This window comes from Ranitomeya variabilis, chromosome 1 (genome assembly GCF_051348905.1).
Source record: "Ranitomeya variabilis isolate aRanVar5 chromosome 1, aRanVar5.hap1, whole genome shotgun sequence".
In the NCBI taxonomy this organism is placed as follows: domain Eukaryota; kingdom Metazoa; phylum Chordata; class Amphibia; order Anura; family Dendrobatidae; genus Ranitomeya; species Ranitomeya variabilis.
In genome coordinates this window covers 1150853776-1150881667 of record NC_135232.1, presented here as the reverse complement: position 1 = coordinate 1150881667, position 27892 = coordinate 1150853776, and the positions used below count along the sequence as shown (strand labels likewise).

Genomic DNA, 27892 nt, shown 5'->3' with positions numbered 1-27892 from the left:
ATACAGATAATCCTTCCCTTCAAAATCTATTTAAAGACATTTACTTGTGCTACAAGGACAATATTAAATCGTGGTGGGAAATTAAGGGCCTAGAAAATTATATCAAAAATAAGATCGTGCCCAAGGGACTGCGTATCCCGATTAGACCCTCCCCTCGGACCGCAAATCCTACTGTATTGGCAGCCTGGCTAAAAGAGTCGATCGACTCTTCTATCCGTTTCATGCAAATATTGCTTGTAGAGGAAAAGAGACTGCTTGAAGAATCAACCACTAAACTGAATTTACTGATTGAACAGGCTCAAAAACAAAAAACTGACCCTGAGTATACAAGGAGGGAGAATTTTTTACAGACGTCGATAGAGAAATTTCAAAATAGGCTAAAAGATAGAAAACACTCACAGTTCACTAGGGACCTGAATGAATTCAGGGACAACAAGGCCTACGATTATCAGCCCCAGAGTACGGGGGATATTTCCTCCTCTGATATAGATACATCAGACACAGAGCGGTCAGAGAAGGGGGCGGCTTCATTTCAGCAATGGCGCCCGACCAGGAACCAATACAGACAGAGAGGAAGGGGGAGAGGAGGAAGGGGCACAAGGGGACCTGTAGGTGGCTTGGGCCCTGTATCCCAGGCATCCTCCTCCTCATCCTATGGAACATCGTCTTTTTTAGACAACCGACAGTCAGTAAAATACGATCTGAGGAGGCGGCCCCAATAACACAGGGCCAGATCATTAACTTATCCTCGTTTGTTTTCTCCAAGGAGGAATATGCGGTCCTCCAGAGGGGTTTGAATTTTGTCCCAACGAATATGTACAATTGCTTTAATTGGGTTAAGGATATTAATCTCTTTGGCCGAAATCTCAAGTGGAAACTGTTCTTTAAGAAAAACGATTGGGAAAAATGCAGAGAATTGGGTCTCAGCGAGGAGGATCTTGAAGGCTATAATGCCTTGGTGGGTCTCCTACATGAGAATGAAAGAGGGAGAGGTGAAGGACCTTTTACCTCCCTAAGGAGGAGGAGCAAGAAACTGCCACCCATCAATGATGTCACCAGTGTTGACATTTTTGTCAAACTGGTTGAGGCAGATCTGTGTAGGATCTCTAATAGTCATCTATATGGGAACCACAACCTGTCAATAAATGAGTCTACAGCTCTACAGAGGCTTGAAAAGAATACTAATCTGATTTTCAAATCATCAGATAAAGGTGGGAATCTTGTTATTCTTGACCATCCAAAATACCTCCAGATGTGTGGCTTGTTCCTCAATGACCATCATACCTACGAAACTCTATTAGGGGATCCCACAAAAGACTATTCTAAGGAATTGATGGCTTTATTAGACAAGGCCTTGGATAATAGGCTGATATCCAAAAATGAATTTTCCTTTCTTGCTCCCACTTCGCCAACTGTACCAACTTTCTATGCCCTCCCGAAGGTGCATAAGGGCCTTGACCCACTGAAAGGTCGCCCAATTGTGGCAGGGATCGACTCAATATCTCAGAATATAGGCATCTATATAGACCAGATCCTGAGGCCCTTTGTACTATCACTTCCCTCTTATGTGAGGGATACGTTGCACCTCTTGGGTATGTTGGAGGATGTTGTTGTGGAACCGTACACGATACTAGCCTCCATTGATGTGGAGGCATTGTACAGTAGCATCCCCCACGATACTTATATGAGGGCAGTTGACCACTTTTTGAGAACGCGAGCCATTGAATGCGCTGAACACAATAACTTTGTCAAACAACTGCTCTTCTTCACTCTTACCCGGAATTTCTTTTTATTTAACGGTAAGTACTTCCACCAGCTCAGGGGCACAGCGATGGGGAGCCCTTGTGCCCCCACATACGCTAACCTGTTCCTGGGCTGGTGGGAGGAAACCATTATCTTTCCGGAGGAGGATAGGTGGTGGCAGCCCCACATCAGCCTCTGGGCCAGATACATCGACGATATTTTCGTGCTGTGGTCTGGCCCAGGGGCTGACTTTGAGAGGTTTGTGAGAGAGATCAATGTTAACAAGATCGGAATGAGGTTCACGTCTGAATCCCATGAGCATACTATCGCCTTCCTGGACCTCACGATCTCAAAGAATAGTGATGGGGGTTTAAGTACCAACACCTATCGTAAACCGACTGCTACTAATAGTCTGTTGCAATGGCACAGCCACCACCCCACCCCCCTTAAGCGCGGCATACCGAAGGGGCAGTTTCTGCGTATCCGTAGGAACTGCTCTGAGGTAGACACGTTTAAACATCAAGCTGTGGAGTTACATCGAAGATTTAGAGAGAGAGGGTATCCCTCGGAAGTACTCACTAAATCATACAGGGAAGCCTTGGAGAGCGATAGGTCACTTTTACTACGAACTCGGGAGAGACCGAGAGATACTCCTGATCTGGTCAGATTGATAGGGACTTATGACAATCAGTCTGATAAAATATACCAAATCATTAGGAGACATTGGGTTGTGCTCCAAGCTGATCCGAACCTCAAGGAATTTATCTCTTCGATGCCGAATATAACATATAGAAGGGGGAGAACAATTGGGGACCGCCTGGTACACAGTTTGTATCAAAAACCACAGGTAGCAGGCACGTGGCTTGAGAGGAAACCATTGGGCTTTTTCAGATGCGGGAGTTGTTCTAAATGCCAGTATGTTAGACAGACCAAACAATTTACGAGTGCGGCCAATGGTAGATGTTTTGATATTAGAGATTTTGGTAATTGTAAATCTACAGGGGTAATATATAAGATCACTTGCCCCTGCCCTCTTGATTACATTGGCAAGACCAAAAGGGAGTTAAGAACGAGATTTGGGGAGCATCTCGGAGATATCCGGCATAAGAGGGATACCCCACTTGCCCGACATATGAATAGGGTACATGGGGGTGCCTTGGAGGGGATCACTTTCTGTATGATTGACCTGTTGAGACCTAAGACACGAGGAGGGGATTTTGATCAAGCCCTCCTCAAACGAGAGACAGAGTGGATTTTCCGTATGCAATCCATGGCACCGGGAGGGTTGAATGAATCCCTTAACTATACGTGTTTTCTGTAATAACACATTTAATTATCTATGATTTATTTAAATATCCACATTGCCTCTTTTGCACTTTACATTGAACAGTTGGGTACCTGATTTCTTTAACTACCATACCATGTTTCTACAGATTGTATGTAGTGGTCGACTGTGACCGACATTTGTGTCTATTTATTTTCTCCTTATCGTCTATATTGCCCAGATATGAAGGTCACCGACTTTAGCCACATACGTAGCATTAGGGGTTTGGTGGGGTCCCCCCTTTTTTTCATCTCAGCAGTGTAGGTTACTCCTTCCAGCTGCGAATGCTGCGCTTACGCCGATTTTATAGCGCTACATGTATCCATTACGCCGCTGCCGCTCTGACCATCTAGCTTAGACCAGACACATGCGTGGTCCAGCCTAACACACCAAAGATGGCGGCCACCGAGCGTGAGTTGTCCTCTTGTGTATAGCTCCATAGCTATGGAGTGCTCTGATGCCGCCCCTTAGTTACTGGCACTATGGGCGGCCCTGTTCGGCGGCTGTGTATCTATCATGGCGGCGCCCACGCTGTACCATGTGGCCTACATCTCCTGGTGCCTTAGTATCTGGTGTGGTATGTCAACTTATTTTTAGTTATATTATCTGTCTATTTATGCTAAGGGGTGGGAGCCCTTGGCTGGTATAGACATCGAGATTGTCCATTCCTGCTTTGTTTTTGTGGGTGGTACCAGACCCAGTTATTTCGGAAATCTGTGGAGAGGAGGGGCCTTGGGTGCCCTGCTGATTAGTCAACAGGATTTGCACCTCACCATATAAGCTCGCCCTCCGGGGTTCTAAACAGGTCTGCTCCGCTATTAGGGCACCTGCATCATTGACTATCGGTCCAGCACATCTTTTTCTGCTCCCTGAGGAACCGTATGACGGGGAAACGCGTCGGGGCGTTATACTGACAGCTAAGTGTCTCCCTTGTGGAGAATATTGTCTTCACTGGCTGTCTGTGCTAGTACTTTAATGATTTTTCTTTGGTCTAGCACACGATGCATTTGTACCAACACTGACTATTGACTACTGACTATGATTAGCACCTGCATGTGTTTTTATATATGGAGGTGTCATTACACTGTTAGCCTCTAAAAACATCAACTGCATACCATTTGTCCACCATATGCACTTTAGTCTATTCTATATATAGTGGTGGTCAATTATAATATTTTCTTGCCAGACAGTGTTGATATGTTAAGTTTTATATCCGGACTGAATTAGGTCATTTATATCTTTTTCTACCTCCCTATTGAGGTCCCATTATTGATTTATAATAGAATCTATGCTGTAAGGATGCATTAGGACAATTATACTGAAGAAATCTATGAGTTACTCTGTAACTTTCCTTTTTGGTACATTGTCCCCATTGGGACTATGAAATAGGGAGTTGGTTAACGTTATATAGTGTGCACCTGAGTGCCTGCCTACTTGTCCTTCTTTCATTTCTTTTTATTGCTCATTGTTTTCTCCCCTTTGAGTTGGCAGGGCATTATTAGGGCCAGCAGGGGATAGCCGTCGCGGAGTGGGGGCGCCAAAATTACTATCAGGGTGCCAACCTCCACTGTCAGGCAGGGGCAGTAGGTCATTGTAGGGCTATCCATCTAGGCAGGTGCACCTATATTGCAATTTCCTATATATATTTATATATTTTGTCTGTTTTCACTAGGTAGTGGTATTTTTAAAATATCTAATTAATAAAATTAAATTTTTAAGGGGATTTATATATGTTTTTCACTGGATATCCCGTTCCGTTACATATTTCTTTTTTCTATGTTTCTATTCAAGAGAACAGCGCACTGACTGCTCGAGAGTAGGAGGTAGGCGAGTGCTGATCCTTGTCGTTCCCATAGTTGCAGGTCAACGTAACAATCGATTTTGAAGAAGAAGAAACAAATAGACGGCACAATGTTCCAATGTGAAATAACGTGAAGTTTATCAAAGCTACAAAGTCACCAAAGTCATCATCGGAGTTTAGGAATTCTTTATAAAGTTGGCAAAAAGGGACGATCAGAAACCAAAATGTCGCCACTGTGATGCCGGCTGTTCGCCCATCACCACTAAGGCTGATGATTGGCCGCTGCCCAATTGGCACCTCATCTCCACAGGACGAACAACAGATAGGATGGACCACCGCAGTGGTGGCGTGGAAGTAGAAGGGGACTTACCAGTTGGGAACCTTATTTTGTCTTTATCCACATTCCATGCTCAATGACCTTTGTTTCTTGTTCTCTTAAATCTTGGACACCATTTTAATTATTTTTTAAGAAACTGCTTCCCTCTTTCCTATCATTAAGGTTCCATGTATAAGGTATAAGAACAGTATGAAATCAAAGCTCATATATTGTCCCATGATGGTTTTTTACTTTTTCTGTACAGATCCTCCAAAAAATGTGCACATTAAATCATTTTTGGATACAAAGCACAGCAGAGCGGCCATAATTTTGGGCATCGTCGACAGTAACCCACCATCAGATCTGTTTTTATATAAAGATGGACAACTGATCGCTTCTTCTGGTGACAGTGAAAGGTCCAACGAGAGGACGCAGGCTTACTTTTCACCAGACAGGTTGAGACTGGAAATCACAAACATTCAGGCCTCTGATCAGGGGAACTATGTTCTGGTTGCTAAAAACCTCCTGGGAAGGAGCCAAGCCAACGTTAGCTTTAATGTGGAAGGTAAGCTGCAACCAAGGTGAAAATAATTGGAGGGGAAGCAAGCACAAAAATGTTTCCTCTCCCTGTAATACCCATATACACAATATATTTTGACTGGTAGTTGCATTTGGCTCCAAAATCCCATGGGTTCTTGTTTTAGAGCTGTTTTCAGAAACTTTGTGAACATTGCTGTGTCGGGCAATGAAATAGGCAGCTCCTTCTTTCTACCTCCCTGGAGAAAGTATCGTAGAGCGACGGAGCAGAGGCCATTGATCTATTCAAACAAGGCACCCTGGCTCAGGATTGGTGGGGGTCTCATTGGTGGTGATCCCAGCAAACAGCAAATTATCACTTACACTGTGATGGGATAGCCTCTTTAATGATATCCATATTATCCTAACATTGCCTTCCAGGTTACTAAGCTATTACATCAGATTGTTAATGCTTCTTATTAGAAGAAAACGATTTTCAGGACCTTGGTTCAATGGCCATGCAAGTAGACCATGGTGCTGGACCAGATCCAAGGAACCTCCTGCTACCCACTGGTATCTCCAGCACCTCTTCTGATTAGTAGACCTGGCCTAACATCATGCATTCAGCCTACTAATCAGAAGAGGCGCCATTACCAGGAGGTTCTCTTGACTCTGGTCCGGCAGCCAAGGACTACCGATGTGTCCTACAAATTTTAATGCTCAACTCTAGTTCTTCTAGCTTTTTAATCATATGGTATTTTGTCCATGAATGATATACTTTTGCACTTTTTGGCAGATGTACATGTTCTTGTCAGTCCATCCAGAGAACTGAGAGAAGGGCACATAGCCACATTAACTTGCGAAGTTCTAGATGAGTCTCAAGAAATAATCAGTTACATCTGGTACAAAAACAGTAAGTGGCTTCAAGATGTCAGAGTCAGTTCATTTGGGCTTGGAAAAGTGAGTAGTTATGATGCTGGATCCTACTCTTGTGCAGCCCAGACATCAAAAGGCTCCAAGACCTCTCCGCCAGTCTCCTTATCCGTCCTATGTGAGTAGCTGTGATTTTACTCTATGTTTTTTGAAATTTCCGTTTATTGTCAAATAGTCAAAACTGAGAGTTCTCGGTGGTTGATTAATTTTAATGGACAATTGTAAAGATGGGACGATATAGTAGGCGGAATAAGCTTCATTTTGTTTTCGTTTTTCACAATAATTGTTGCAGTTCATAGATAAGAAGTGGGAAGTATATTTTTATTAACGGCCTTTGGCTCAATCTCAAACCATGGCAACTTGATGGATGAATGCTATCTAGGAAGATCGATCTTGTACATGCCTAAAGAAGTCCACCATGGTCTTCCCCGCAGTTATCTTTATAGTATCCAGACATTGGGTCTTTCGACCATAATGTCATTCTCCAGTGATTGCTCTCTTAGTAATCCTTGCTTCCACTGCATCCCTCCATCCAGTCCTCCAGTTCTGTTTCTGTATCTATGTAGTAGGCTTCTTGCTGTCCCATATTATGTAGTAACTCGGTTCTGTTCCAGTATTTATGTACTAAGCTTGTTTCTGTTCCTGGATCTATGTAGCAAACTCAGTTCTCTTCCCATATCTATGTACTAAGCTCTGCTCTGTTCCTGTATCTATGTAGTAGGCTTCTTGCTGTCCCATATTATGTAGTAACTCGGTTCTGTTCCAGTATTTATGTACTAAGCTTGTTTCTGTTCCTGGATCTATGTAGCAAACTCAGTTCTCTTCCCATATCTATGTACTAAGCTCTGCTCTGTTCCTGTATCTATGTAGTAGGCTTATTGCTGTCCGCATATTATGTAGGAACTCGGTTCTGTTCCAATATTTCTGTACTAAGCTTGTTTCTGTTCCTGAATCTATGTAACAAACTCAGTTCTCTTCCCATATCTATGTACTAATCTCTGCTCTGTTCCTTTGTTTATGCACCAGCCAGCATTAATTTTACAGCTTGTTACCTCTGCTGCTTTAATGAAGAGGTCAGACATAAACATGGTAAAGATATGAAGCAGAATCGTGTGGGCCAGTGCTTTGTGATTGCCCTGCAGGTTAACGTTTGTCAGCCAGCCCTTTCATGTGCGTATTACAACCCTGGACTAGACCTCGATCAGGGGACAATAACATTTCCACACTCTTTATAGATGAAATGCTCCAAGATATACTGTCACAGCTGGTTTTCCCCTTCTCATATTGGTCTTTCTGATTCATATAGCTTGTCTCATTACTGCACTTTTCTATGTCCCGTTGTGTATAAATATGGGACTCTTCAGATTTTGTGTTATACTTTGCCTGATGAACAGACTGGAGGGGTCTGGAATGCTGCTATGTGTTATCATCTTCTCAGTTGCCCTTTAAAAGCTACCAACCACTGAGAACTCTTTGTTCTTTTTAATTCTGGACAACATGGCAACATCTCAACTTTTCCCTACAGGGTAAGAAACTGCATGGATTTTTGTATCGTCAGGTGTTATGACCCCAATGGCGAGGGTCTCAGAGGAACGTGGAAGTCTGCAGAATACAAAAATCCAGCTCATAGGGCAGTGGTAACTGGGTTGACCATATATCTACTCCTAACGCCAACACTAGAAGTAGCCGGGGATCATTCCTACGTTGATTCTAGATGACACGCGCCAGCCGGAGAATCTAGCTACCCCTAGTAGAGGAAAACAAAGACCTTTCTTGCCTCCAGAGAAGGGGACCCCAAAGCTGGATAGAAGCCCCCCACAAATAATGACGGTGAGGTAAGAGGAAATGACAAACACAGAAATGAATCAGGTTTAGCACAGAGAGGCCCGCTTACTGATAGCAGAATTAAGAAAGGTAACTTATATGGTCAACAAAAACCCTATCAAAATCCACACTGGAAATTCAAGAACCCCTGAACCGTCTAACGGTCCGGGGGGAGAACACCAGCCCCCTAGAGCTTCCAGCAAAGGTCAGGATAAGATTTGGAACAAGCTGGACAAAAATACAAAACCAAAACAAATAGCAAAAAGCAAAAGGCAGACTTAGCTGATATAACTGGAACCAGGATCAGTAGACAAGAGCACAGCAGACTAGCTCTGATAACTACGTTGCCAGGCATAGAACTGAAGGTCCAGGGAGCTTATATAGCAACACCCCTAACTAACGACCCAGGTGCGGATAAAAGGAATGACAGAAAAACCAGAGTCAAAAAACTAGTAACCACTAGAGGGAGCAAAAAGCAAATTCACAACAGTACCCCCCCCTTAGTGAGGGGTCACCGAACCCTCACCACGACCACCAGGGCGATCAGGATGAGCGGCATGAAAGGCACGAACTAAATCGGCCGCATGAACATCAGAGGCGACCACCCAGGAATTATCCTCCTGACCATAGCCCTTCCACTTGACCAGGTACTGAAGCCTCCGCCTGGAGAGGCGAGAATCCAAGATCTTCTCCACCACGTACTCCAACTCGCCCTCAACCAACACCGGAGCAGGAGGCTCAGCAGAAGGAACTACAGGCACAATGTACCGCCGCAACAAGGACCTATGAAATACATTGTGAATAGCAAACGACACAGGAAGATCCAGACGAAAAGATACAGGATTAAGGATTTCCAATATCTTGTAAGGCCCAATAAAACGAGGTTTAAATTTGGGAGAGGAGACCTTCATAGGAACAAAGCGGGAAGAAAGCCATACCAAATCCCCAACGCGTAGTCGGGGACCCACACCGCGGCGGCGGTTGGCAAAGCGCTGAGCCTTCTCCTGTGACAACTTCAAGTTGTCCACCACATGATTCCAGATCTGCTGCAACCTATCCACCACAGAATCCACCCCAGGACAGTCAGAAGGCTCCACATGACCCGAAGAAAAGCGAGGATGGAAACCAGAGTTGCAGAAAAAAGGCGAAACCAAGGTGGCGGAACTAGCCCGATTATTAAGGGCAAACTCAGCCAACGGCAAGAATGTCACCCAATCGTCCTGATCAGCAGAGACAAAACACCTCAAATAAGCCTCCAAAGTCTGATTGGTTCGCTCCGTCTGTCCATTGGTCTGAGGATGGAAAGCAGACGAAAACAACAAATCAATGCCCATCCTACTACAAAAGGATCGCCAGAACCTGGAAACGAACTGGGATCCTCTGTCTGACACAATATTCTCAGGGATGCCGTGCAAACGAACCACGTTCTGGAAAAACACAGGAACCAGATCGGAAGAGGAAGGCAGCTTAGGCAAAGGAACCAAATGGACCATCTTGGAGAAGCGATCACATATCACCCAGATAACGGACATGCCCTGAGATAGCGGAAGATCAGAAATGAAATCCATGGAGATATGTGTCCAAGGTCTCTTCGGGACAGGCAAGGGCAAGAGCAAACCGCTGGCACGAGAACAGCAAGGCTTAGCTCGAGCACAAGTCCCACAGGACTGCACAAATGACCGCACATCCCTTGACAAGGAAGGCCACCAAAAGGACCTGGCCACCAGATCTCTGGTGCCAAAAATTCCCGGGTGACCTGCCAACACCGAGGAATGAACCTCGGAAATGACTCTGCTGGTCCACTTATCCGGGACAAACAGTCTGTCAGGTGGACAAGACTCAGGCCTATCAGCCTGAAATCTCTGCAACACACGTCGCAGATCCGGAGAAATAGCTGACAAGATAACTCCATCTTTAAGAATACCAACAGGATCAGCGACTCCAGGAGCATCAGGCACAAAGCTCCTAGAAAGAGCATCGGCCTTCACATTCTTTGAACCTGGTAAATACGAGACAACAAAATCAAAGCGGGAGAAAAACAATGACCAGCGGGCCTGTCTCGGATTAAGGCGTTTAGCAGACTCGAGATACATCAGATTTTTGTGATCAGTCAAGACCACCACACGATGCTTAGCACCCTCGAGCCAATGACGCCACTCCTCAAATGCCCATTTCATGGCCAACAACTCCCGATTGCCCACATCATAATTTCGCTCGGCAGGCGAAAACTTCCTAGAGAAAAAGGCACAAGGTTTCATAGCATAGCAACCAGGGCCTCTCTGCGACAAAACGGCCCCTGCCCCAATCTCCGAAGCATCCACCTCAACCTGAAAGGGAAGTGAGACGTCAGGCTGGCACAAAACAGGCGCCGAAGTAAACCGGCGTTTCAACTCCTGGAAAGCCTCCACGGCAGCAGGAGCCCAGTTAGCTACATCGGAGCCCTTCTTGGTCATATCCGTCAAAGGTTTCACAATGCTAGAAAAATTAGCAATAAAACGACGGTAGAAGTTAGCGAAGCCCAAGAACTTCTGAAGACTCTTAACTGACGAGGGCTGAGTCCAATCAAGAATAGCTCGGACCTTGACTGGGTCCATCTCCACAGCAGAAGGGGAAAAAATGAACCCCAAAAAGGGAACCTTCTGTACACCAAAGAGACACTTTGAGCCCTTGACAAACAAAGAATTTTCACGCAAAATTTTAAAGACCAACCTGACCTGCTCCACATGCGAATCCCAATTATCAGAAAAAACCAAAATATCATCCAGATAAACAATCAAAAATTTATCCAGATACTTCCGGAAAATGTCATGCATAAAGGACTGAAAAACTGAAGGCGCATTGGAGAGCCCAAAAGGCATCACCAAGTACTCAAAATGACCTTCGGGCGTATTGAATGCGGTTTTCCATTCATCACCTTGCTTAATGCGCACAAGGTTGTACGCACCACGAAGGTCTATCTTGGTGAACCACTTGGCACCCTTAATCCGGGCAAACAAGTCAGACAACAGCGGTAAAGGATACTGAAATTTGACAGTGATCTTATTTAAAAGCCGATAATCAATACAAGGTCTCAAAGATCCGTCCTTTTTTGCCACAAAAAAGAATCCCGCACCAAGAGGGGAAGAAGACGGACGAATATGTCCTTTCTCCAGAGACTCCTTGATATATGAACGCATAGCGGTATGTTCAGGTACCGACAGATTAAACAGTCTTCCCTTAGGAAATTTACTGCCTGGAATCAAATCTATTGCACAGTCACATTCCCTATGAGGAGGCAGTGCACTGGACTCAGACTCACTGAAGACATCCTGATAATCAGACAAATACTCCGGAACTTCCGAAGGCGTAGAAGAAGCAATAGACACAGGCAGGGAATCCTCATGAATACCACGACAGCCCCAACTTGAGACTGACATAGCCTTCCAGTCCAGGACTGGATTATGGGTCTGTAACCATGGCAGCCCTAAAACAACCAAATCATGCATCTTATGTAAAACCAGGAAACGTATCACCTCGCGGTGTTCAGGAGTCATGCACATGGTAACCTGTGTCCAATACTGCGGTTTATTTGCTGCCAATGGTGTAGCATCAATACCCCTAAGAGGAATAGGATTTTCTAATGGTTCAAGAGTAAAACCACAGTGCTTAGCAAATGACAGATCCATGAGACTCAGGGCAGCACCTGAATCTACAAACGCCATGACAGGATAAGATGACAGTGAGCAAATCAAAGTTACAGACAGAATAAATTTAGGTTGCAAATTACCAACGGTGACAGGACTAACAACCTTAGCTATACGTTTAGAGCATGCTGAGATAACATGTGTAGAATCACCACAGTAGTAGCACAAGCCATTCCGGCGTCTATGAATTTTCCGCTCATTTCTAGTCAGGATTCTATCACATTGCATTAAATCAGGTGTCTGTTCAGACAACACCATGAGGGAATTTGCGGTTTTGCGCTCCCGCAACCGCCGGTCAATTTGAATAGCCAGTGCCATAGTATCATTCAGACCTGTGGGAATGGGAAAACCCACCATAACATTCTTAATGGCTTCAGAAAGGCCATTTCTAAAATTAGCGGCCAGTGCACACTCGTTCCAATGTGTCAGCACGGACCATTTCCGAAATTTTTGGCAATACACTTCAGCCTCGTCCTGCCCCTGAGACATAGCCAGCAAGGCCTTTTCTGCCTGAATCTCAAGATTGGGTTCCTCATAAAGTAAACCGAGCGCCAGAAAAAACGCATCAAGATCAGCCAATGCCGGATCTCCTGGCGCCAGCGAAAAAGCCCAATCCTGAGGGTCGCCCCGTAAGAACGAAATAACAATTTTTACTTGCTGAGCAGAATCTCCAGATGAACAGGGTCTCAGGGACAAAAACAATTTACAATTATTCACGAAATTCCTAAACTTAAACCTGTCTCCGGAAAACAGTTCAGGAATCGGTATTTTAGGTTCTGACTTAGGATTTCTGATAACATAGTCTTGTATGCCCTGCACACGAGTAGCCAGCTGGTCCACACTTGTAATCAAGGTCTGGACATTCATGTCTGCAGCAAGCATAGCCACTCTGAGGTAAAGGGGAAGAAGAAAAAAAAAAAAACTCAGAATCTTCTTTCTTATAATCCCTCTTCTGCAATGCATTAAACATTTAATACTGGCCTGGCAAACTGTTATGACCCCAATGGCGAGGGTCTCAGAGGAACGTGGAAGTCTGCAGAATACAAAAATCCAGCTCATAGGGCAGTGGTAACTGGGTTGACCGTATATCTACTCCTAACGCCAACACTAGAAGTAGCCGGGGATCATTCCTACGTTGATTCTAGATGACACGCGCCAGCCGGAGAATCTAGCTACCCCTAGTAGAGGAAAACAAAGACCTTTCTTGCCTCCAGAGAAGGGGACCCCAAAGCAGGATAGAAGCCCCCCACAAATAATGACGGTGAGGTAAGAGGAAATGACAAACACAGAAATGAATCAGGTTTAGCACAGAGAGGCCCGCTTACTGATAGCAGAATTAAGAAAGGTAACTTATATGGTCAACAAAAACCCTATCAAAATCCACACTGGAAATTCAAGAACCCCCGAACCGTCTAACGGTCCGGGGGGAGAACACCAGCCCCCTAGAGCTTCCAGCAAAGGTCAGGATAAGATTTGGAACAAGCTGGACAAAAATACAAAACCAAAACAAATAGCAAAAAGCAAAAGGCAGACTTAGCTGATATAACTGGAACCAGGATCAGTAGACAAGAGCACAGCAGACTAGCTCTGATAACTACGTTGCCAGGCATAGAACTGAAGGTCCAGGGAGCTTATATAGCAACACCCCTAACTAACGACCCAGGTGCGGATAAAAGGAATGACAGAAAAACCAGAGTCAAAAAACTAGTAACCACTAGAGGGAGCAAAAAGCAAATTCACAACAGTCAGGCATCCAAGAATTTTCCCTCCATAAAAAAAACACTGAAGTATTATGACAATTCTGGTCATAGGCAAAAATCAAAGCGCTGCCATAGTCTAAAGTATAGAACATAGTAACATAAAAATGGTGATCCATATAACTAAATAAATAGCAAAAAAATAACAGATGGTTCCACTTAATATACCAGACCACAAATACAAAAAAAAATGATTTGGATCACATATACCACCCATTGCCACCACAAATCATAGAGATGGGCGTCCATCCACACAGTTCTCTCCAAAACAGCACATAGGAGACATATACACACGTGGTCAAAATTGTTGGTCTCCCTCATTTAATGACAGAAAAACCCACAATGGTCACAGAAATAACTTGAATCTGACAAAAGTAATCTAATATATAAAGCTGAATGTGTGTGTGTGTGTATGTATGTATGTATGTATGTATGTCCGGGATTGGCATCTGAACTGTAGCAGCTACAGCCACAAAATTTTGCACAGTCACACGTCTGGACCCCGAGAGCGTCATAGGCTATGTTGTGAGGTGAAATTTTAACCCCGCGCTTTCCAATTCACCAAACAATTTTGCCCCTATCTACATAATGGGGAAAAAGTGAAAGGAAAAGTGTTGGAGGCGTCGCAGCTACAGGCACAAAATTTTGCACAGTCACACGTCTGGACCCTGAGAGCGTCAAAGCTATATTGTGAGGTGAAATTTTAACCCCGCGCTTTCCAAGTCACCAAACAATTTTGCCCCTATCTACATAATGGGGAAAAAATGAAAGGAAAAGTGTTGGAGGCAAATTAACAGCTGCCAGATGTGAACAAGGGGGACTTAAAGAATGACAGCGATGGCACCAAAGAGTATATACTGTACAGTTGCTAAGGTGGGGCCCCAACATGGGATAATCACACCACCACGGGGATATGAACACACACACAAAATGCGCCACACACTACCACGTGCTCGAACACATATACCACCCTCAGTGCACATTTCACCACACATACACCAACCTCGCCACATAAAAGTAGAAACACAAAAGTCGCCGCTCAAAACTCGCCACGCGCAAAACTCTCCACATGCAAAACTCGCCACACGTGCAAAACTCGCCACACGCAAAACTTGCACACGCAGAAAAATTGCCACACGCAGAAAAATTGCCACATGCACAAAAGTTGCAACACATGCAAAAGTTGCCTCACACAAAACTTGCACATACTCAAAAGGCACCACACATAAAACTCGCCACGCGCAAAACTCGCCATGCGCAAAACTTGCTGCACACAACTTGCTACACTAACCTGTCACATGCAACTCGACACACAAAAAGTTGCTACACGCATGTCGCCACACAAAACTCATCTCACAAAAGTCCCTACATGCATGTCGCCACACGCAACTCAACACACACAACTTGACACACGAAACTCGCCCTAAAACACACACAAGTCTGGTATCCTTCAAAAATAAAAATCTGATTAATAAGCAGACAAACTACAAGAGCAACAAATGTACCATATAGGAATCCGGCAGCTGTCAGTCACATGACCAGTCTATTATGTGTATGTGTGAGCTAATATATACTGCCAGGGGGTGGGCTTACTGTTGGCTGGGGATTTATCAGGCTGCCATTTTAGCTTACAAATACTGAGGTAAAAATACTGACCAAATAACGTGTGAACGAGGGCTAATACAGGAGGAGATGGCATACAGCTATATACTATATACAGGAGATGACACACAGGTATATACTATTTACAGGGGAGATGACACACAGGTATATACTATATACAGGAGGAGATGACACACAGATATATACTATATACAGGAGAGATGACACACAGGTATATACTATATAGAGGAGGAGATGACATACAGGTACATACTACATACAGGAGGAGATGACATACAGGTATATACTATATACAGGAGGAGATGACACACAGGTATATACTATATACAGGAGCAGATTACCTACAGGTATATAGTATATACAGGAGGAGATGACACAGGTATATGCTATGTATAGGAGGAGATGACATACAGGTATATACTATATACAGGAGATGACACACAGATATATACTATATATAGGTGAGATGACACACAGGTATATACTATATACAGGAGATTACATACAGGTATATCTAATATATAAAGCTGAATGTGTGTATGTATGTATGTGTGTATGTCCGGGATTGGCATCTGTACCGTCGCAGCTACAGCCACAAAATTTTGCACAGTCACACGTCTGGACCCCGAGAGCGTCATAGGCTATGTTGTGAGGTGAAATTTTAACCCCGCGTGTTCCAATTCACCAAACAATTTTGCTCCTATCTACATAATGGGGAAAAAGTGAAGGGAAAAGTGTTGGAGGAAAATTGACAGCTGCCAGATGTGAACAATGAGGACTTAAAGAATGAGAGCGATGGCGACAAAGAGTATATACCGTACAGTTGCTAAGGTGGGGCCCCGACATGGGATACTCACCACACACGGGGATATGAACACAAACACAAAATGCGCCACACACTACCACGTGCTTGAACACATATACCACCCTCAGCACACATTTCACCACACACACACACCAACCTCGCCACATAAAAGTCGAAACACAAAAGTCACCACTCAAAACTCGCTACATGCAAAACTCGCCATATGCAAAACTAGGCTCACGCAAAACTCGCCACACGTGCAAAACTCACCTCATGGAAAACTCACCTCATGCAAAACTTGCACACACAGAAAAATTGCCACATGTACAAAAGTTGCACCACATGCAAAAGTTGCCTCACACAAAACTTGCACATACTCAAAATGCACCACACATAAAACTCGCCACGCGCAAAACTCGCCATGCACAAATCTTGCTGCACACAACTTGCTACACTAACCTGTCACATGCAACTCAACACACAAAATGTTGCTACACGCATGTCGCCACACAAAACTCATCTCACAAAAGTCGCTACATGCATGTCGCCACACGCAACTCAACACACACAACTTGACACATAAAACTCGCCCTAAAACACACACAAGTCTGGTATTGTCCTTCAAAAATAAAAATCTGATTAATAAGCAAACTACAAGAGCAACAAATGTACCATATAGGAAATACGGCAGCTGTCAGTCACATGACCTGTCTATTATGTGTATGTGTGAGCTAATATATACTGCCAGGGGGGAGGGCTTCCTGTTGGCTGGGGATTTATCAGGCTGCCAATAGCAACCAATCACAGCTCAGCTTCTATTTTGCTACAGTTAATTAACCTGAGCTCTGATTGGTTAATATAGGCAACAAAGACATTCTCAGTATAACAAAGCTAATATATGTTGTGAAATGCTTCTATTTGCTTAGTTTTTGCCTTTTAATAATTACATTTCTATCTATTTGTTTTGTGGTTTTTGTGTGCAGAATAAATTTTTGTTAACACATTCTATTTTGCTAACAGCAGTCATTAACCCGGGCGAAGCCGGGTAGTACAGCTAGTAATAAATAAAAGATCTATGAAAATGAACAAATGAAAGTCGGACATTGCTTTTCCACCATGCTTCCACAGAATTAAAAAAAAAATAAATAAAACTCATGAAATCGGCCTGGACAGACATGATGGGACCCCTGAAAATAATGTGACAAAAGGGACCTGTTAAATCACGGTGTGTCCACTAACGAGCATCACAGGTGTCTACAGTCCTGGAGTCAGTGAGTGGCCGGTATATAGGGCTACAGATATCACTGTGCTGTGTGGTTACATGGTGGGTATCACACTCAGCATGGACCAGAGGAAGCGAAGGAAAGAGTTGTCTCAGGAGATTAGAAAGAAAATTATAGACAAGCATGTTACAGGTAAAGGTTATAAGTCCATCTCCAAGCAGCTTGATGTTCCTGTGACTACACTTGCACATATTATTCAGAGATGTAAGATCCATGGACTGAAGCCGACCTCCCTGGACGTGGCCGCAGGAGGAACATTGGTGACAAATCAAAGAGACGGATAATACGAATGGTAACAAAAGAGACCAGAAAAACTTCTAAACAGATGAAAGGTGAACTTCAAGCTCCAGGAACATCAGTATCAGATTGCACCATCTGTCGTTGTATGAGCCAAAGTGGACTTCATGGGAGACGACCAAGGATGACAACATTTATGAAAAAATTGTAAAAAAAGCAAGACTGGAATGTGCCAAACTACATGTTGACAAACCACAAAGCTTCTGGGAGAATGTCCTATGGACAGATGAGACAAAAATGGAACTTTTTGGCAAGGCACATCAGCTCTATTTTCACAGACAGAAAAATGAAACATATCAAGAAAACAACACTGTCCCTACTGTGAAACATGGAGGAGGCTTTATGTTCTGGGGCAGCTTTGCTAGAATCTGTGCAGGGTGCAATGAAATCTCAAGACTATCATGGGATATTAGAGAGAAATGTGCTGCCCAGTGTCAGAAAGCTTGGTCTCAGTCACAGGTCATGGGTCTTGCAACAGGATAATGACCCAAAACACACAGCTAAAAGCACCCAAAAATGGTAAAAAGAAAACATTGGACTATTGTGAAGTGGCCTTCTATGAGCCCTGACCTAAATCCTATTGAGCATCTTTGGAAAGAGCTGAAACATGTCGTCTGGAAGAGGCAACCTTCACACACGAGACAACTGGAGCAGTTTGCTCTTGAGGAGCGGCCAAAATACCTGTGGAGAGGAGCAGAAGTCTCATTGACAGTTAGAGGAATCGTTTGATTGCAGTGATTGCCTCAAAAGGTTGTGCAACAAAATATTAAGTTAAGGAACCATCATTTCTGTCCAGGCCGATTTCATGAGTTTTATTTCTTATAAAATTCTGTGGAAGCATGGTTGAAAAGCAATGTCTGAATTTAATTTGTTCATTTTCATAGAACTTTGATTTATTATTACTTTTGTCAGATTCCAGTTATTTCTGTGACCATTGTGGGTTTTTCTGTCATTAAACGAGGGGGACCAACAATTTTGACCACGTGTGTATTCAAAGACTTCAATGATTGGGAGTTTCTCCACATTGGCACCAAATTGCAACAACTTTGTGACATTTTTCTTACCACTCTAACATGGAAAACATAAAAAAATAATGAGCTTGGTCAAACTGAAAGTGTACGTTTAGCCTTACTTTCCAAAAAGTCAATAGAGGAGCAACAATACCAGGACCAGAAGTCACAAACTATTGTAGATCCTTCTGCCCAGAGATGTCTATCACATCGAAATAGTCTGTTTAAAAATTTTCTTTCAATTTTCTTTCTTTCAATAGATCCCCCAAGGAACTTATCCCTGACTTCATATTTGGAACTTCAGGGCAGACAACAAGGAGTAATTCTGTGCACTGTGGACAGCAACCCTTCATCACAAATGCATCTGCTCAAAGGAATGAAACCATTGAACTCCTCCAGTCTACAGGACATTAACCGACGCATGAAACTGTCCTCAACTCATAACACATTGAGGCTAGAAATAGAGGACATCACAGCTGAAGACCAAGGACAATACACGTGTCAAGCTCAAAATTATTTAGGAAATTTGGAAAAAACTATTCAATTCACAGCAGAAAGTGAGTAAAGATCGATAATGTTCTCTATCTCTATTAATGAAATGGGCATTACATAAAAACTTTTCTGTGCATCCTTCAATACATTTCTATAATTTTGTTCTCATTTGTGGAGAGCAAAATAACTAATATAGTGCAGCACTATGTGTACAAGAATATACAGTTTATTACACAGCCACATATGTATAATGATAATAATATTAACTGCCCTCGCTGATCGAGAATATATTGTAATTATCATCATACTATTCCTGATATAAAACAGCAAAACAAATATAGTGCCCTCTATGTAAGAAATGTAAGTACTGTAATACAGACCCCTATGTTCAAGAGTATAACTACTATAATACTGCTCCTATGTACAAGAATATAACTACTATAATACTGCCCCTATGTACAAGAATATAACTACTATAATACTGCCCCTATGTACAAGAATATAACTACTATAATACTGCCCCTATGTACAAGAATATAACTACTATAATACTGCCACTATGTACAAGAAGATAACTACTATAATACTGCTCCTATGTACAAGAATATAACTACTATAATACTGTCCCTATGTACAAGAATATAACTACTATAATACTGCCTCCTATATACAAGAATATAACTACTATAATACTGCTCCTATGTACAAGAATATAACTACTATAATACTGCTCCCTACGTACAAGAATATAACTACTATAATACTGCCCCTATGTAGAAGAATATAACTACTATAATACTGCCCCTATGTACAAGAATATAACTACTATAATACTGCTCCTATGTACAAGAATATAACTACTATAATACTGCTCCTATGTACAAGAATATAACTACTATAATACTGCCCCTATGTACAAGAATATAACTACTATAATACTGCTCCCTATGTACAAGAATATAACTACTATAGTACTGTCCCTATGTACAAGAATATAACTACTATAATACTGTCCATATGTACAAGAATATAACTACTATAATACTGCTCCTATGCACAAGAATATAACTACTATAATACTGCTCCTATGTACAAGAATATAACTACTATAATACTGCTCCTATGTACAAGAATATAACTACTATAATACTGCCCCCTATGTACAAGAATATAACTACTATAATACTGCCCTTACGTACAACAATATAACTACTATAATACTTCTCCTATGTACAAGAATATAACTACTATAATACTGCTCCTATGTACAAGAATATATCTACTATAATACTGCCCTTACGTACAACAATATAACTACTATAATACTGCTCCTATGTGCAAGAATATAACTAATATAATACTGGGCCCTATCTACAGGAATATAACTACTATAATAAAGCTCCTATGTACAAAAATATAACTACTATAATACTGCCCCTATGTGCAAGAATATAACTACTATAATACTGCTCTTATTGTGAGGCAGTGACCCCTGTTACAGCTAGGGACCACTGTTTGTGCTCTCCAGAATGCGCACAGAGGCGTAGTGAGGCCATGAGGGCGTACTGCAGACACAGGTGTAGCTGTAATTAGAATGGTGAAGCAGTGACTGATTAAAAGCCCTGTAGGAGAGGGGGAGGGGGTGTCAGAGTTGTTCTTGGAAGCAGACAGAGCATTTGTCTGCAGAGCACTCACTGTGTGAAGCAACACAGGGGCAAGAGGAACCAAAGAGACTGACACCCTGCATCTCAGGCTGTCTTATGTTTACCAGGCTGCAATCCGGACGATAGCGTGCGGTGCACGGCATGAGTAAAGAGACTAGGCACCTGTATGTGGTCGCCAAGGAAAACTGGACAAAGGGAAGTCTGGCCTGTTTAGGGACTGCAAACTAAAGCCGTGTATTGTGTATTTCTAATGGACTGTGTGAAGAAGCCGTGTACTGTGTATTTACAATGGTCTGGGTGAAGAAGCTGTGTATTGTGAATTTCTAATGAACTGTGTGAAGTAACACATTAAAGGAACATTTTGTTTATACTTGCTTTGGGCACTGCCGTTTCACTGCATACGATGCTACCGCTCCATCACATATGGTGGAGAATGCGGGCATGTGAACTAAGGCATGCCCCAGAGAGTGCTGCAGATCGTGTGCAAGTCTGCTGGAGAAATGGAGGAGCTTTTGAAGCAGGTTCTGCTCAACTAGCAAAGGCTTCAGCAAGAGACACTGCAGTTTCAGCAGTTGCAGCAAGAGGTTCTGCAGCAGCAGGAGCTGCAGTGGCAGCAGCAGCAAAAGGCACTACAGTGGCAGCTAGCAGTACCTTCAGCATTTAAAAAAGGATACCCGTAAAGTGAGGGGCGAACAGCAGAGTCCTGAAGAGACCCCAAAGGTAAGGGGCGATCATTGGGTGTACCAGTAGTCCTAAGTAGAGACTCGGCCTGCCAGGTCTCAAGCAAATGACTTATTGCAATTGGTGGAGGAGTGGCTCCAGCCTGAGTTCTGTTCCCCTTATGAGATGATGGAGAGAACTGTGGCTGACCGGACGGTGAGAGCTCTGCCGGCCGCCATACAGCGTTGGGTCAGGCTGAGAGACCTAGGCACCCTGGAACTGCTGATAGAATTGATTGAGCAGTATAAACCCACTAAGGATGTTGCACCAGAGCCTGGGTATGGGACTAGTAACTGTTCGGTGACATCTAAGCCCATGGACTGCAGGAACACTGGTCAGGAGTCTATGTGTGCCCAGCCAGTCTGTATCACCACTATGGGCACAGCCGGTAGCGAGCCAGAATTGTTCCAGGTACTTGTGAATGGGTGCCGAACAGAGGCCCTCCTGGACACGGGTAGTAAATTGACTCTGGTCCATCTGTCCCTTGTTGCCGGGGACAACCCCCAAAGGACCAAAAGTGGTGGTGATTGGTATCCACAGGGAAATCCGGGAGTACCCGACCGCGGAGGTTACTTTTTCTACACTATGTGGGGACATTAAGCATGAGGTGGGAGTGGCAAAGACCCTTCCATATGGGGCTGTGTTGGGGAGAGATTTGCCCCTGTTTTGGTCCCTGTGGGAGACCAGGGTCAACCCTCTCACGGAAAATGTTGTATTGGGTGCAGAACCCAAAGATATTGAGATACCTGCCATAGGGGTTGCCAACCTAGGGACAGAGTGTAATCCCGATAGGCTCCCACTAGAGGTAATGGCAGGAGAAATTGAAGATGTTGTTTCGGGCGTAGAACCCTTAGATCCTAAGAGGTCTGCCACAGGGGTCGCCAATTTAGGGTTAGAGTGTAACCCCGATAGGCTTCCTCTTGAGGTTGTGGCAGTAGAGGTCGTGGGGACTCCATTGAACTCTGAGCTGGAGGTGTTCCCTGCTAAGGTCGGGACAGCTCAGATCCACGGTCCCACACGTAGACGCAGGTATAAAAAACGCAGGTATAAGAAGAGCCGGGAGTGTATGGTCGTGGAGGCGGCTGGGGACATGCGCACGAGGAACCCTCTGGCACCGATCAAGGATGGGGCCGGGTGTCAGGGTAAATTAGATAGAGCACTCGCTAGACAGCAGTGTCAGGAGGCTTAGGTTCGGGTGCGACGTAATACAGACATATGCTCAGAGTTGCCGGCGTGGTCCATGGCGTTTCAGTGTGATATAGTCACTGAGGCACGGGTACGGGTACAGAGGAAACTATACCAGGGGCCCAAAAGCAGATACTTGGGTGACAGGATGACCCGCGGGGTTGGTGAACCCAAAATAAACAAGGTCGAGACCACCCAAAACTAGCCCAAATCTACAGTTAATCAGAAAAGGGGGCTTTGCTTCTGAAATGGAGAATGGGGTGGGTGGTCCCGTAATGAAATATGGAGGAGAAACGCAAAGGGGAGGGATGCATGCGCCGATCGATGGTTCCGGTCTCTACTTTGGTTTCTTAATGTAGTGTTGAGCGGGGATGTCACAGGGGCATACCAATGCCCTGTCTCGCACACATAAGGGGTAACAAATATTCAACCCCACAGGTATGAACAGGGGGGATGATATGTGAGGCAGTGACCCCTATTACAGCTAGGGGGCGCTGTTTGTGCTCTCCAGAATGTGCACTGAGGTGTAGTGAGGCCATGAGGGCGTACTGCAGACACAGGTGTAGCTGTAATTAGAATGGTGAAGCAGTGACTGATTAAAAGCCCTGTAGTGGAGGGGGAGGTGTGTCAGTGTTGTTCTTGGAAGCAGACAGAGCAGTTGTCTGCAGAGCACTTCCTGTGTGAAGCAACACAGGGGCAAGAGAAACCAAAGAGACTAATACCCTGCGTCTCGGCTGTCTTATGTTTACCAGGCTGCAATCCGGTGGATAGTGTGCGGTGCACGGCAGAAGTAAAGAGACTAGGTACCGGTGTGCGGTCGCCCAGGGAAACTGGACAAAGGGAAGTCTGGCCTGTTTAGGGACTGCAAACTAAAGCCGTGTATTGTGTATTTCTAATGGAATGTGTGAAGAAACATATTAAAGGAACGTTTTGTTTGAGCTTGCTTCAGTCACTGCCGTTTCACTGCGTACGGTGCTACCACTGCATCACACTATGTACAAAGATATAACTACTATAATACTGCCCCTATGTACAAGAATATAACTACTATAATACTGCCCCTATGTACAAGAATATTACTACGATAACACTGCTCCTATGTACAAGAATATAACTAATATAATAATGCTCCTATGTACAAGAATAGAACTTCTATAATACTGCCCCTATGTACAAGAATATAACTACTATAATACTGCTCCTATGTACAAGAATATAACTACTATAATATTGCCTCTATGTGCAAGAATATAACTACTGTAATACTGCTTCCTATGTACAAGAATATAACTACAAAAATACTGCCCCTATGTACAAGAATATAACTACTATAATACTGACCCTATGTACAAGAATATAACTACTATAATACTGCCCCTATGTACAAGAATATAACTACTATAATACTGCCCCTATGTACAAGAATATAACTACTATGATACTGCCCCTATGTACAAGAATATAACTACTATAATACTGCTCCTATGTACAGGAATATAACTACTATAATACTGCTCGTATGTACAAGAATATAACTACTATAATACTGCCCCTATGTACAAGAATATAACTACTATAATACTGCCCCCATGTACAAGAATATAACTACTATAATACTGCCCCTATGTACAAGAATATAACTACTATAATACTGCTCCTATGTACATGAACATAACTACTATAATGCTGCCTCTATGTACAATAATATAACTACTATAATACTGCCCCTATGTACAAGAATATACCTACTATAATACTGCCCCCATGTACATGAATATAACTACTATAATGCTGCCTCTATGTACAAGAATATACCTACTATAATACTGCCCCCATGTACATGAATATAACTACTATAATGCTGCCTCTATGTACAATAATATAACTACTATAATACTGCCCCTATGTAAAATAATATAACTACTATAATACTGCCCCTATGTACAAGAATATAACTACTATAATACTGCCCCTATGTACAAGAATATAACTACTATAATACTGCTCCTATGTACAAGACTATAACTACTATAATACTGCTCCTATGTACAAGACTATAACTACTATAATACTGCTCCTATGTACAAGAATATAACTACTATAATACTGCCCCTATGTAAAATAATATAACTACTATAATACTGCCCCCTATGTACAAGAATATAACTACTATAATACTGCCCTCTATGTACAAGAATATAACTACTATAATACTGCCCCTATGTACAAGAATATAACTACTATAATACTGCTCCTATGTACAAGAATATAACTACTATAATACTGCTCCTATGTACAAGAATATAACTACTATAATACTGCCCCCATGTACATGAATATAACTACTATAATACTGCCCCTATGTACACGAATATAACTACTATAATACTGCTCCTATGTACAAGAATATAATTACTATAATATTGCTCCTATGTACAATAATATATCTACTATAATACTGCCCCTATGTAGAATAATATAACTATTATAATACTGCATCTTGTGTACTTCATGCTACGGACAAGAACATTTGTATTTCTAAATGGAATTAGTAAGGAATTTATGTTTTACCTTTGTTAATTTCTGTGACTTGCTTATAGGTTTTCTGGTTTTATGCTGTATGGATTATTTCTGTCTGTATAGGTGCGCGTCTGCTGGTGGTGCCATCTGAGGAGATATATGAAGGCCACTCTGTGACTCTTACATGTGAGGTTCCCTGGATGAAGAACATAACCTTTACCTGGTACAAGAACAATAAGTGGTTTCATGAAGGTCCAGACAAGACTTATATACTGGTCAATGTGTCCAGCTCAGAAACAGGTTCCTACCATTGCCTAGCGAATCACTGGATGGGAAACAGGGTCTCTCCATTTGTTGGGATAAGTGTACTATGTAAGACTTAACTATTTATTTTTTCATATCAGAACGTACCGTAGACACCATGGGTAGCCAACAGCCCAGAATTCAATTAGATTCCCTACTAAATTTCATAAGAGTCAAAAAAGAATCAAAGAATTGTCCAAGGAAAGAGTCAAATTCCAAAATTGACCAACCAGCATTGTCTAGTCATTGAGGTTGTGGTGTAGATTTCACCAGTCAATTATCTCAACTTCTATTTTCGGTATTGCATCATTCCGGGTTTGGCAATTTCTACTAGACACATGTTACATATTTTATTACTTTCAGATGGCCCCAAGAATCTCGTGACCTCGTCCTTCTTAGAAATACATGAAAGAAGTCGAATGATCATATTGTGCCGTGTCGACAGCCACCCGCCGTCCACCATTGAGGTGTACAAGAACCATCTACTCCTGGGAAGTTCTGCATTAAAACAGGCTGACCGAGGCCAGAAGTACTGGACTTCTACATTGTATAATTATCTGCGGCTGGAGATACGAGACGTTACAGCAGAGGATTACGGGACTTATATCTGCACAGCCAACAATATATTGGGAACAACAAGTTCATCCATAGACATCGATAATACAGGTCGGTTGTTTTACTTTAGTTTTTTAGATCATGTTAACTTTTTTCTAAAAATATTTCCAGGATTTTTCTTTTAAAGGGTTATACCCAACATTAAAAGTCATCACCTATACACAGGAAAGTTAATTACTTTGTGTTTGATGGAGGTCTGAGAAATGTGACCCTCACCGATTCTGAGAATGGGACATTGAAACGCTCCACTGTCAATGTGACTGCTGGAAAAAGTCACGCTCAGTACTTGTCCATCCATCCACCACGCCATTCTAGCATCGCATTTCAAAGACCCGTTCTTAGGATCCCAGCAGTCAGACCATGACTTATCATGAAGAAATTGCCCACCCTCTGGATATTTTGTAATTTATAATTTTGAGAATGACCCCTCCATTTGTTTTTTAAGATAGGTCATCAGATTACTTGGGGTCTAAATCTTAAAAAATAAAAATCTTACATAAGCCATATCTTGCCTTTAGTGATATTGCCCTTTTTCAAAAAAGGCCTCCAGAAGATACTACCCACCATGAACATGAAAAGTTGCTGCAGACCAGGAATTTTCCACTTCCACAGTTTAGAATTGGTATCAGGTTGCTGATTTTTTAATTTTCGGCAAACTTGTCTTCTATTCTTGTGACCAGTAATTGCATATTTTCCACTTCTACTCTGTAATGTGAGTGGTGGAACCACTGTGCCATGGTCCGAGGAGAGCCCGGAGGGGCGTGACTAGGTGAGCACCTGACTCTTCACTGGAGGCCCTAGTGGTGGGATTAGGCTTGGCTCCCGATGAACACCAGGTGATACACTAGGACAGACCTCAGACGCATAGCAATAATTAGGAAAACACGGCACTTCTGGAATTCTGGTGGTGCACAAGTAACACAACCAAATCCGTCAGCTGCGATGTAGAAATACTTGCCACCCATATTGGTGTATTCAAGAACTTATATATTGAGTGAAGAAATTCCAGAAAAAATTCAACGTTTCGGTCAATACCTGACCTTCATCAGTCATCTGGATAGAGGAGATCTATGTGGAAACACGCTGTGAGAGGGTCTGCAGTGTTCACTGCTAAGACAGTAAGCGCTCCCTGACTTAACAGTGGACACTGCAGACCCTCACACAGTGAGTTCTTGAATACTCAAGACCAAAAGTTTGGACACACCTTCTCATTTAAAGATTTTTCTGTATTTTCATGACTATGAAAATTGAACATTCACACTGAAGGCATCAAAACTATGAATTAACACATGTGGAATTATATACTTAACAAAAACGTGTGAAACAACTGAAATTCTGTCTTATATTCTAGGTTCTTCAAAGTAGCCACCTTTTGCTTTGATGACTGCTTTGCACACTCTTGGCATTCTCTTGATGAGCTTCAAGAGATAGTCACCGGGAATGGTTTTCACTTCACAGCTGTGCCATGTCAGGTTTAA

The 27892-nt window shown here is 42.9% G+C and overlaps 1 protein-coding gene across 2 annotated transcripts in view; it reads left to right on the top strand.

Moving 5' to 3' along the window:
- The window catches only part of SIGLEC1 (sialic acid binding Ig like lectin 1), a 164220-nt gene that overhangs the window by 121292 nt on the left and 15036 nt on the right, over positions 1–27892 (top strand). For both annotated transcript variants that reach the window (XM_077280359.1, XM_077280360.1), the window contains exons 17-21: positions 5450–5749; positions 6497–6751; positions 19176–19472; positions 25620–25868; positions 26163–26465. In XM_077280359.1, the coding sequence (XP_077136474.1) occupies positions 5450–5749; positions 6497–6751; positions 19176–19472; positions 25620–25868; positions 26163–26465 (1404 nt within the window). The remainder of the gene's footprint in view (positions 1–5449; positions 5750–6496; positions 6752–19175; positions 19473–25619; positions 25869–26162; positions 26466–27892) is intronic.